The sequence below is a fragment of the Arachis stenosperma genome, chromosome 6 (genome assembly GCF_014773155.1).
Source record: "Arachis stenosperma cultivar V10309 chromosome 6, arast.V10309.gnm1.PFL2, whole genome shotgun sequence".
Taxonomy (NCBI): Eukaryota; Viridiplantae; Streptophyta; class Magnoliopsida; order Fabales; family Fabaceae; genus Arachis; species Arachis stenosperma.
In genome coordinates this window covers 24818816-24832636 of record NC_080382.1, presented here as the reverse complement: position 1 = coordinate 24832636, position 13821 = coordinate 24818816, and the positions used below count along the sequence as shown (strand labels likewise).

The 13821-nt window shown below is 35.6% G+C and overlaps 1 protein-coding gene across 1 annotated transcript; it reads right to left on the bottom strand.

Annotated features, from left to right (window-relative positions):
• Positions 1–1620: 1620 nt before the first annotated feature.
• LOC130932503 (ABC transporter G family member 20-like) lies at positions 1621–4588 on the bottom strand. The gene has a single exon (XM_057861831.1). It carries the CDS (start codon positions 4200–4202, stop codon positions 1941–1943), a length of 2262 nt encoding a protein of 753 aa, XP_057717814.1. The 5' UTR covers positions 4203–4588; the 3' UTR covers positions 1621–1940.
• Positions 4589–13821: the final 9233 nt, after the last annotated feature.

The following is a 13821-nucleotide window of genomic DNA, read 5'->3' as shown; positions in this document are numbered from 1 at the left end:
TGATAACTAAACCATATCATGAGTTTGATCACTTATAGTAATGGACAGTTATTCTCCAATATTTGAGTAGTTATTCTACATTGGAATAGCAGATGAGTTGTGGATAAATATCTCAGACAAGATCTTTTTTATCACCAGTCAAGTTATTTGTGTCCCAAATAGGTCGGTCAAGTGGTCCATGCAAACAACTGACATATTCTCTATGAAACTGTTAGACTTTTTTAAATCCCTTGTGAAATTGATAGTTTATTTGAGCCATAACTTTATTTATTCTTAGGTAAGGCTATAACCATTATTATTATTATTATTAAAATTTTAAGACTATTTCTTCAAAAGAATACATGTATTCAATTTTTCTGCAATTTATTTTTAGTTATGAAATTATTTTTTTAACAGTTGCAATAACACATTTTTAATAATATATATTTAGATTTAAATGGACCAAAAAATACCTTTTGCCAAATTTCCATACAATGGAAAAGAGAAACATTATTACTTGGATAAACTCTCTACATTAATAAATTATTGTAAGGAATTATGCAAATACTTGATGGGTAGTTACTTTTTATATTAGGATGGTTAACTAACACTTCTTTTACTATTTCATGTTACTATTGTTTCAACTGAATTAATTATACATGTGATGATGATCATGATTAAATTTTTAAAAGATTACATAATCATTTTAAAACTTCATTTCACTATTGTGGTTAACTACTAATCATATCCTCTTATTCTATGTATAATTCATTAATGAACAACATTGTTAGGAACCAAAAAGGTATTAGTAAAAAATCAGTCAAAATATTGGATGAGAGTTCACATCTCCAGATCTTCAAGGTGTGCTTGAGGAAGTCACCAATTTCGAAGGACGTCGATCTTTCAGCTCTTACTCGTTATACACATGGATTTAGTGGCACAGATATTACTGAGATATCATCACAAGCTTCCGATCTGGTAAAGACAGTTCCAACTGGGAACGGAAGCGATCGGAGGAGTGGGTCGTGGTGGGGAGGCAGCGAGAACTTAACGGTGAGAGAGGTCTATATGTGTGATTGTTGGAGGTGGGTAAGTTAATGTGAGAGAAGAAGAAAATTTTTATAGGTTTTAATTAAGTTTACTTAATCAATTTTAAATTTTTAAAATTTTGAATTTAAAAAATTTAAATTTAATATTAATATAAATTAATGTAGTTTTGTTTAGTTTTTAGCTGATAAGCTCTGGTTCTATATAATTTTTCCTTCGTTAATTATAATTTTTTTAACCAATAGGGTCAATCATAGCTCATAAGTTTAGAGCGAATGTCATAATTTTAGAAAGATAATATTTTAAGAGAAACAGGAGAATCAGAAAAATAACACACAGCATAATTATAGCAGCGTAGAAATGATATGGGGTGAATATATCAAAATAACAGAAGAATAACACACAGTATAATTATAGCAGCGAGAAAATGATATGGGGTGAATATATAGAAATAACATAAAAATAACACAGCATAATTATAGCAGCGCGAAAATGATATGGGGTGAATATAAGTCAATAACAGAAGTTTTTAAAAGAAAATTATAAGAGCTTCCCAAAAGGCATTGCAATTTGTATGGAGTAATGTTGTCGGTAGAAAATGTGGAATGTATGTGTTCATGAAATTTTTAATTGCAGTAATTGAGGATAATTAGTCAATTACCCACACAAAAGTAGTGTACACAAACTAATTCCTTCATTCATACACATTTTTTTTAAAGTACAATTCTTTCAAATTAATTAAAATACAAATGCCTGTTCAGTAACTTATTATTACTACCTCTTCATCAATTCAACAGCACTCCAATCCACGGTGACAAAAGCATTAATTCCCATATGTTGTTGTTCTACTCTCTAAATTTTAATATGTTGCTTATTTGTTCAGTTGAAGAATCTTCAGTTCGTTTTCTATTATCTTACCTTCTCCTATTCTTGCTTCCAAAAAGAAGAGTCAAATAGAAAAGGAAACGGAAGAAGAAACCCCAAGCGAGCGTTATCCAAAGGCAGTTCCACTTGCTCAGCTGCGTCACACCCTGCTGCTTCAGCACATCTGCTCCGGTAATCACGCACGTGGAACTCGTGATGTTAATCCCCAGCGTCTTGCTCATACTCTTCAGCAGCTCCACTTTCAACGCCTCCGGCACCTCCATCAGCGGCGTGCTGTCGAACATCTGCGTCCCTCTAACAAAGCATCTTGGCGGATTCAGATCGAACTCGTTCTGCAACACTCCCTCGTACGGGTACTTCACCAGAGATATGTAGTGAAACCATATCCAGTACGGTGGGATTCTGTCCCTGCTGATGAAGAATCCACTGAAGAGTAAAAAGTACGCTAGAATCGCAACCACCACCGTGAAGCCAAGCATCACGTGAGAAACCACGCCGGAGAGGAACGTCACGAAGGAGCTCCCCGCCCAGAAGCTGGCCACAATGGTGAGGAAGTAGAAGAGGAAGCCAGTGGTGCCGCCGGCGAGTCCCACCGCCCAGAAGGTGGTGGCGGCAAAGGCGAAGGAGAGGAAGACTAAAGAAGGGACGGAGATGATGGAGTGAGCGAGGACGTAGGAGGAGCGGCGGTAGGCGTTGTAGGCAGTTTCTCTCATAAAGATGTAGCGTTCTTGGAGGAAGACGGGGATGGCTTCAGCGCAGGTGTAGAAGGTGGTGGACATAGCGAATGCGAAGAACCCTAACCGCTCCTGAACGCCCTTGGGAGAGTTATCGAGGTGGTAAAACATGGTGGCGAGGATGGCACCAGTCACTAGTACTGCACCCAAGCGGATCCCGAATAATTCGGGCATCCTCCGTGAGTTTGTTAGAGACCGTTTTGCTATAACCGCCATCTCGATCCAGAGTGGATTCGCGAACTTGTGGACTGATGATGCTGCTGCGAGTTGGTTGGAGTCGTTACTGGTACTGGTGCCAGCTGGCGCCCCTGAGACGAGTTTACCCCTGGAAATGCTGGCGCTGATTGCGTCCTTCAGGGACACTTTCGGTATTCCGCTGATGGTTTTCTCGGAAATTCTCTTGTTCTTGAGTTGCCACTGTTTATTGAAGTCCACGAGGCCTTTTGTGCCGCCGGGAGCTTCTTCCAGCTCGCGGATTAAGTCAAGAGCGAACTCCGTGCGGTTCTCGTTCTCCGGTATGGGATGGCCGAACTCTGAGAAGAACGGCGGGAGACTCGCTGGAGAGCCGCTGAATACGGTTTGGCCGTGGGACAGGAAGATCAGGCGGTCGAGGAGGCCGAGGATGCGGTAGCTTGGTTGGTGGATTGACATGATTACGATGCTCCCGCTCTGTGCGATTCGCTGAAGCACCTTCACTACCATGAAGGCGCTGGTGGAGTCAAGGCCGGAGGTTGGCTCGTCGAGGAAGAGGACAATCGGATCGTGGATAATGTCTATCCCGATGGAGACGCGTCGGCGCTCACCTCCGGAGACGCCGCGGTGGCCTTCATCGCCGATGACGGTGGTGGCGGCGTTGCGGAGGCCGAGCTGGTCGATGAGGGCGTGAACGCGAGCCTTCTTCTTGGACCTGGATAGGGAGCGAGGGAGGCGGAACTCGGCGGAGAACATTAGGGTTTCCTCCACGGTGAGCATGGGGAAGAGGAGGTCGTCCTGCATGACGTAAGCGGAGATAACCTTCAACATCCTGGACTCCAAAACGTCTCCGTTTAGCGTTATACTTCCCTTGAGGCTCTCCTTGGAGATCCGGTCAGCAAGGGCGTCGATCAAGGTAGACTTCCCGGAGCCACTGGCTCCGAGTACCGCCATGATCTCGCCGTCCCTCGCCTCACCGGAGATATCATTTAGGAGAATCTTGGTGGCGGCGTTATCGGTTTTTGCGTCCGTTGCGTCGTTCTCCGGCAGCAAGTCATGGTTTGAGGTGAAGCATGGAGACAGGATCATCTTGCGACGGACCTTAACACTGTAGGTTAAGTTGGCGAAGGAGAGAACAAAAGGGTGAGAGGAGTTAGGAGTAGAATTGAGATCGAGAACATGTTGTGTTGGTGCGTTAGGGTTGTCGTTTTGAGCATCTTCTACGTGTTTGAGGAGCTCGCCGAGGGTGGGGGAGAAACCGGTTCGGCTTCGGATTCGGGTTGCAGTTGGGTTGGGGAGTTGGACGAGTTCCATGGATTGGTTGAAGAAAGGGAGCATAGTTGGTTGTGTTGTTGGGTCAGACATTTTGTGTGTTAATGTTTAGTTAGAGTGAGAGTAGTGATGAAGAGTCTTGGGGTGGTTTTATAGTAGCTAGCTAAAGGAACTTACATGATTGCATGGGTCATGGGACAAAGAAGAATAGAGTGTTATATATACATATATACCATGTAATTAAGAAGGGAAGGGTTTGAGTGAGTCTGAGTGTGAGAATGAGATTGAAATGATTATGCTTTATGTTATTTGGTGGCTGTAGGTAGTGTACTATATATGGTTGCTTAGTTTTAGAAGATGGAATTTTTAATCCTTGCTGGTGAGGGGAGTTGTGACAACCCTGCTAGCTCTTTATGACCTTATGGCTTAGCATATCTTGATGCATGCTTTTCTACCATGCCTCAACTAGACTTGTAATCACTCACTTATTTGCTTGTTTAGGACATAATTATACATAGGCCAGGCAGTTACTACAATAAAGATTTTATAATTGGCTTTATGTAAAAATATTTTTTTTATTCTTAAATAATAAATTATATGGTTAGATTTTGATATTTATAAAAGTGTTATTTTTATTTAAAATATTAAATAAATAAGTTACACTATTAAATAAAATATTTTTATAAAAAGATATTTTGTCATCTTCGTTTCAGTAATTATCTTGTATATGTACACGATGAAGTGTGGAAATCATATTAACTTGAGTACTTGACACACTATGAGCGTCAACATTTGCAAATTGCTTAATACGACAAAAGAAATTGCAAAGCTACTAATCAATTTTCCGAATACATTATGATTTATGATATTATTGCATTATTATATATAATAAATGCAGTAAAGAAGACAAAAAGACAGAATTTTTCATCAATTATTCTTATGCTTTTTCACATGGCATCCCTCAGTTGTGACAATTGACGCATATAGTAGAAGCCCAGCCCCCAGTTCTGAAGGAGCTTGGTAAGGTGTCAATGTCGAGAAACAAAAATAAAAAAAATAAATATCTACAACACATCCAATATTACTCTTTCTTCTCCATGTTAGCAAAATCGCTAATTGGATACACTTGATTTGTTATACATTTTAATTCTGAAAGCGTGGAGTGATCAAAGTCTCAACCAAAAAGTTATTGAGAAACTATTCTAACATGGTATGCGTCAATTTTTTATTTATGTAAATTCTTAAAATCTAGCTCGTTTGATATGTTGGTTATGGCAAATTTGTAATAATCAACATAGTCAAAGTGTCGTAACATAATAAACTGGGTGCAGTCAATTGCTTAAGTTTGGTAAAGAGCAATGTTAGGGGTAGTAACATTTGTGATTGATAACCATCAATTAGTTATTAATGATGATTTGATGGTGTAAGATTGATGTAGAATTTTATCCAATGACTCACCTTTCTTTGTTGATTACATGCTAGCCAAAATGTAATAAAATGACTGGCCCTAAACTTTTCTATTGGTAAATTGTTTGTTAAATAATCTATGTACTCAAATTCATAGTGGTCACCAAACACACCCTCAAATTCATATTTTTCCTTGGCTACGTTTTCGTTTCTTCACGAAACCCAAATCGCTAATATAATGATTCTCTTGATGTTAGTACGTGGCTGAACCTCATTGGATGAGAAATTTAGAATTTTTCTAATTCTTTCTACGCAAGTAACTTAATCAAGTATATACGGTTTTTAGGTTTGGGCGTTATATCTAGATGTAGAGAGGAGAGGGGAATCGCTGTATCTACCATCTACTTGAGAAAAAGAGTTTCGTTTGATAGCAATATTAGAAATTATATATATATTGGTATTGTGTTAAAAATTTGATATACTTGATGAGCTTCAAATAACTGACCTTTTTTATTCATTGATAAAGAACGTTTGCAAAAAGTATCTTTAATACTGCAATCCAAAATAAAAATAAACGCAGCCCAATTGACAATTCTTGGGTAAACAATGGCTCACACAGAGAAATATTTTAGGTGAAATATAATCTTATAATAATCAAAGTTTTGAAAATTAGATCGATTCAAACCGTTTTAGTTATTAATTCAACCAGTTCAACTGTAATTCAATTGAAATAATTATTTTATAATAAAATAATAATAAAATATAAATAAGTGCATCAATTGCCATTAATTCAGAAGCATATTCTATTGCAAAATTTAATATCTTTTAATGTGCAAAAAATAGAGGTATGGATTAATAAAAAATAGTTTAATTAGTTACTTGTTATATTATTATTAAAAATTCTTTTCAATTTTTTACAATTTTTCAACACCCATGGCACTGCAGTTTTTTACTTCAACAAGATTGCCAATATAAATAAAAAGGAAGTTTCAGTAATTAAAATGAAGTACTTGCAAATTCAAGTAGTAATAATTTATTCTGGACAAAAAGAGATTATAAACAATTGATTCTGTAAAAATTCAATGAATAAACAAACAAACAAATTACAATAATATGCCATACCAAAAACAAATGATGAAATAATGAAGGATTTTTCTCTTTAGCTCTATTCCGTGTTTAAGTTTGTGGGGACTAGAATCCATCACAAAATAGCTGTTAGAATAGTCTTTCTTCTTAATTCTTATATACCTCAAACAATTTCCTACAAAATAAAAATTGAGTACAAAATAGGGTCTTAAAACAAAAACAAAACAACACTCAGAAATCAATCACCTCTTCCAAACATGACCTTAAACAAAATTAGAACACTCACAGAGCCAAAAAACAAGAACAATCAACATAACATACTAAACAGAGCCAAAAATAAAAAATAATCAACAACTAAAATTAAAATATAGCAATAAATAATCACCTTAAATTCTATAATCAATAAATTTATTAACAAAAATTCAAAAACAACAGATTCAAAAGTTAAAAAACACTAAAACAGCAACAGCAACATAATAAGTGGCACAACATTCAGAAATAAAAAACAAATCAACATAGTATAAAAGGAAAAAGTGAAAAACACAGTGCCACTAACATTTGACGGAAAGCAGGACGGTGAAGAGACGATAGCGAGCAGCAAGACGACGGCAACACGACGGCGAGCACCTCGAAGCCTCGAACAGAGAAGCCACGGATGGATGGATGACGTGCCGATTTAGAACAGAGCCTGTGTTTCGGAAAGGAGGAAGGAGGAGGCCGCGGATTCGCCGATAGCCATACACAGTAGCGACGAAACCGAATTCAAAAACTAGGGTTTGATTTGGCTATAAATTCTCAAATATATCCAATGGTAACCAATTTACCATCGGAAACAATCTGACGGTATAAATCCCGCGCACTGTCGAATTTATTTCATCCAATAGAAATTACTGTCGGATTTTGCGACGGATTATCATCTCAAAAAACCAATTGGTTATCGTCGAATGTTTCCGACGATAATGTTGGCGCCAAAGTATGTTTTCACATGCCAAGTTGCCGTCAGATTATTCATACGATAATGCCATTTTTTTTAATTTGAAATAAATGGTCAATTTTAACTTTAAATTTAATTTTTTTCACACCATTAGTGGTCAATTCATAAATAATGAAGAATTTTTATTTAAAATAAATAAATAATATAATGTGCAAATTAAATAAAATTTAAGTACACCAAATAAATGTATGAAACAATAAAACAAAAAACTTAATATTTACAAATATAGGTAGTCGTTGTCGTTGTCAGTCCTGTGGCCTTGAGTCGGTGGTGCAGGAGGCGGTGACGATGCCCATGTGCTACCAGCGCTACTGCTGCCACCTGATGGCAGCAGTGCTGCCACCAACAAGATCGATGCCAGTGGCGGGCCTAGTACACCTCTATCTGAGCCTCCATATGCTACATCTGCTTCAGCGACTCCCTAAACTCCAGCCTGATGTCACGGTAAATTTTAGAAAGTTAGATTTAATGGTATTTGTATAGTTTTCTAGAGTATTTGAGAATGTTCTAAATGGTTCTGGAACGTTATAGAATGTCCTAGAAGGTCCCAGAATACCCTAGAGAGTTCTAGAAGACTCTGGAAGGTCATAGAGTATTCTAGAAGAGTGTGGATGTATATAGGAGTATGAATAGTAGTATGGAAGAATCTAGAAGTATTTAGAAAGTTGTGGTAGGATAGATACTTGTAATGAAGGTTCTAGATGATTAATATAGACCATTGATTAGATTTAATCATAACCATCCATTGAAGAGGTGGATGACTATAAATAGGGGGTGAGAGTTAGAGTGAGTCATGTGTGAGTGATTTGTAACAAACACTTGAGCAATAAAGTGTTCTTTCCACCAAATCTTCTTTTCTCTTGTGTTCTCTTGTATTCTTAGCTTTCTTGCTAAGTATTGAGGGTTAGGCTGACTTGGTCTTAACTCAAGAGGTTGAGTAAGTCCGAGTGCCGGCATGGTAACGTTGGAGTGTGTCCAAGGTCGTGACACTGAGCTCATCCGTAGACGTCACACGGGTGAGGATCTCCTAATACCTCTCCCGATAGTTATTAAACTCATGAATCCTACTGCTAACGTCTAACGCTAAATCCGATGGTACTCAATATTTTTCTTGTAGTGTTATCTGAAAACTGTGATTTGGGCCTGAACGTGAGGTTCAAACTCTTTTTAGGGTTATGTCCAACGTTTTCTGGTGCTAAGGTGTTGCCATCCAATGTCTTATTGAAGGTGGGGGGTGGTGCAAGGGACTCCAATGCTTAAATGTGTGTTGGATTGGCATTTGTCAAACTAGAGTTTGAATGAAAGTAATTTATAGAATGGGTAGAAGTGAGTTTGTGTCAACATGATTTATTTTTGGCGAATCTATACCAAAATTGATTTTGATAAAATAAATATTATTTGGATAATATTAATTAAAATCACTTTTAGATAGATAATTACTAAAAAGGACATGACATTAAATTATAATGTTAAATTTTTATGCATGTTTAATTCTTTTGATACTTTTTTTAGTATGGTTTTTATATAGTATTTTTTTAGTACTCTTTTTTAGTACGCTATAATTTATTATTATTGTTATTATTATTATTATTATTATTATTATTATTATTATTATTATTTATGGTTAATTTTTTAATTTAATTTACTTTACTTAATGGGATCAATAAATCATATTATAAAAAGATAATAATAAATATAATACACAGGAATCACAATTATAAAAGTGTACAATGTCAAACAAAAAAAGTTAACAAAAAATAAAAATAATAAATAATAAAAAGAGAGCTCATATAAAAAGAAATAATAAGAATTCTATAAATAAAACAATAACATGTATAAAGGGTAAGGTTGGTAGAAGAAAAATAAATATTTAGAGTCAATGGTTGAACGCCAGTTAGTGAAATACAGAAGTGAAAAATTGTTGCTTCCTATAAAGGTGGTTTTGAGTACAAAATCACTTCTACGTTCGTAAAGAGAAAAAATAGTCAAACCAAAAATTAAAGCTTTCAAAAAGTTTGAACGTACTTTCCCCTTCTAAATGCCAAAACAAATATACCCTAAGTTAACAAGATTTTTAGGCAGGTTTTTTATGTATATCAGAGTTCGAAGAATACCTAGGGATGTCAAGTATTTATCTTTGTAGGTGGTGATCTAATAACCACTTTATAAAATGGTTCCACTTTTAATGGTAGATAATTCTTCCCTTTTATTAGGGAGGTTATTGAGATCTCCTTTATAGATGAGTAGAAGATATTGTAGGAGTTAATTACTTATTTAAATAAGTGGGGCTAGGCCCATGTCACAGTATTTGATCTCTATGAGGTTGGGTAGCACTACAAGAAAAAATAATATTTGTAACAAAAAAAATTGTTACAAAAAATCAAAATTTTGAAACAAAAGGATTTTGTAACAAAAAAAGTGGCCGTTGCAGTATGTCCCGTTACAAAAAAATTTTGTAACAAAAAACGGAACTGTTATAATTCAAAGTGATATTTTGTAACAAATTTTTCTGATACAAAAAACCAAAAGTTGTTACAAAAGTGATAACAAATTGATCTTCAAAATATTTTTGGTAACAATATATTTTTTTTATCATAAAATTTTGTTACAAAATATAACTTGATTTTGTAACATTTTTTTTCTTTAGTTACAAAATACTATTTATTAAGTAATAATTTTTTTAAATACAAATTACACACATAATTTGTCAAATTATATTAATTTTTTAATTAATTAATATATTAACTAATTTACTCAACAAGTCAACATTTATATAATATATAATAACATAGATAGTTCAAATATCTTTCATTTAACTAAGATTGTTTTATAAATCTTCAACATATAAATTTTAAAGTACAAACTAACAAGACACATTGAAAAACCCTAATGAACTAGATAGATATATAGGACAAGAAAAATAAGAAATTATAAATATAAACTATAAATTACAAACTCCATCATGTTCATTCAGTTCCTTTCTCATGAAGAATCTTCTAATAAGTGCCACACACCTGAAAAGACCACTAACCAGAAAACACTAGTTTAAGAAACAAGATTTGTTTTTCTTTAAAAATGCACTGGAGAAACAAAAAACTATACTCATATTATTCAACAATGAATACAAACTCTAAAATTCTTACCATGTCCTTTCCTAACCCCATGACTTCTAGTAACTCATTTTGTCCAGCATTAGAATGACAACATGCTCTATATTACTACTTAATAAATTACCCCAAAACCAATTGCATGATAAATTAATAGTTACGAATACCTTTCTGCATATGGGTGTATATATAGAGTAATAAACATAAACTGATACAACTCTTCCATTAGTTCTATGACTAGATGGCCCTGGGCTAGAATGAGTACTTATAATTTCTTGCTCTTCACCATCTGCCTGAGCTGAAATATTCTGCCAAACAAGTAATAGACAAGAAGATTATGTAGTCACAAAAGGAAAGTAACAATTAACAAAATAACAAATTAAAAAATTCATAATAGAAAAAAGTCATATTTTTAGTCCTTAATAAACTTATACAGTTAATAATAAAGAATAAAAATAAGCCCCCACCGGATTGGTTTCCATTCTCCTAAAGATGATGCTAATCATCTGTGTCAGCATAGCCTTTGATGTTGCTTGGTTTGTAGAACTCATGCTACAAAGGCAAAGAATGAATCTGAGTACTATAGATTAATAACTAATTAACTATAAGCATTAAAGACAACATAGAAATGAGTAATACCTTGTTACTGCAATATCATAGAAATGAGTAATACCTATTTAGTGCAATATTGTAGCATACTCTGATAACTCCCAAGAAGGGTTTGCCATGCACTGAATAACAAAAAATAAGGATCGTTAATTATGCAAAAAGAAGAAAGAAATATGTAAATAAATACATATGAATAAGAGAAAAAAGTGGCCTGGAGAACCATGGTGTGGTTTAAAAACCAGAGGACCGATATGATGATCAGGGTGACATAGCAAAAAAAAACTGAAAATAAAAGCATAATGCATGTGTTAAATTACATCACAATTAGTTGTGTAAACAACAATACTCTAAGCTTCCAGCTGAAATGAAAGCAGGTCTGTATTATCTCTATTGATGGAGTTTTTTTCCATTTTCCTTAACACAGTAGTTTTACATAATTTGTTTACCAGTCATGCCTAATTAGAGCACTCATAAGTCTCAATTCTCAATTTTAGTGTAATTAAATTCCATAGAAAGATGAGGAAATTTAACTTAAATAAAAAACTAATAGTGAAACAAATTTAAAAAAATCCAGCAGCATTTCAGCAGTAATTTAGCATATTTCCCAAATTCACTCAATCAAATCAATATCCATATGAATACAATAACAATTAAACAAAATTCACATATTCATCCATATGAAATAAGAAACAAACAACTTGAGTGCACAATCTAAATTCATCATCATCATTGCACAAACTAAATTCACATAACATCAGCAATTCATAATTTGATTCAGAAAAGAAGAAAATCATTATCATCCAATCACAGATTCACAAAAACTCAAACAACATTCATGATCATTCAACAAACAATTAACAAAAATTTATTCCAAACACATTCAAAACAGCATTGTCGTCATCTTTGTGGATGTGCCATCTTTGTCGTCTTTTGATTGCCGCGCCATCTCTTGAGGTATGGTTGCCGTCGTCTTTTGAGGACTCGGCGTCGTTGCCTTCATCTTTAAGATCTCGACGGCGGTGGCTTTGTCTTAGTTCGCAGGGTTGTCATTGTCTTCTGAGCTTGCAGCGCCATTGCCATGTCTCTTAAGCTCACAGCACTGTCGCCATCCTCTTCTGACGTCTCAGCACCGTCGCCTTCATCTTTGAGATCTCGGCAGTGTCAGTGTCGTCTGAGTTCACATATCATCTCATCGTCGCATCCGTTGGTCGCACCGCCTCCTCTGCTCACTCCTTTATTGCAGATCGTCGCCTTGTTGTCCAGATCCATTGTTGCTCCTTGTCACGTAGTTCATTTCTTATCGCCGCCTCCTCTGGTAACTTCATCTCCGGCAACAACAACAGTCTTTAGGGTTGGCAGCGGGGCGGGTAGGGGCCGATTTTTGCCATACTCGACCCTGACTCACCCTCCTTTTACTTATCTATTACCCGCCCCATCCCTACCTGCGGGTAGTAAACTGTTGTACCTAACCCGCTTGCGGGTACCCTCCCATCCCCTATAAAAATTAATTTTTACATATTCATATATAAATTAAGATAAAAACTTAAAATTCATGGATAAATTAAAATACAAACATAAAATTCATACAATGTCAAATAACTTGAAATAAAAAAGCTAGTGTTTGATCACTACAAATTTAACATGATAATAAAGAAATTACAACATTAGATATAAAGGAGTCTTCAATCCTTATTTTTGATCATTTTTCACATCTTCATTATCATTAAAAATTTAAAAGTTGAGACCAAGGAGAGTGCTTCCATTCGTTGTCTTTAGTAATCGAAATTTTCGAGTGCAAAAATTTTTGTTAGGGGGTGGTGCGCGAAATTGAACTCCGTAAGTTTCGCACAGTTGAACCGACAAGTGCACCGGGTCGTCCAAGTAATACCTCAAGTGAGTGAGGGTCGAATCCCACAGAGATTGTTGGATTGAGCAAGCAATGTCTATCTTGTAGATCTTAGTCAGGCGATTAGAAAAGATGGTTGTTTGTTTGAAAGCATAAATAAAATAGTAAAGAACGAAATACCAGGTCGGTGTGAAAATAGTGATAGAGATTCAGTTAAGGGTTCGGAGATGCGTATTCTTTCCGGATTAACTTTTCTTACTGTCTACTTCAATAACGAATGATTCATTCAATGACAGCCATAAGTGATTAACTCATATCCTCTCATCAAGTTAATCTCTTCTAAACCATAGCAGTCCACCATCGCAACTCATGTCCTCTCATCAAGTTAGCTCATGGCTTCCCACTATGGCCGAAGGTGAAGACCTAAGCAATCCACTTCCCTTTGCGATCTTACTCAAAACGCCACAGACAAGGTCGGATCTTCGGATCAGGGAATGCTACTTCTCTAACTGTAGCCTTAACGCCACAGAGACCTCAGTAACCCACGGTCAACGGGATTTTATGTCACTTATCCAAAGTCACTCAGGTACGCTCTTGGAATCCGCAGTACTCTCTCTAGTTGTAGTTCAATGCTATCTGGGACAGGACTCACACGGAATCTAT

Bases quoted from the DNA above. Each gene is read 5' to 3' on its own strand.
- LOC130932503 (XM_057861831.1), bottom strand. From the start codon at position 4,202: ATGTCTGACCCAACAACACAACCAACTATGCTCCCTTTCTTCAACCAA.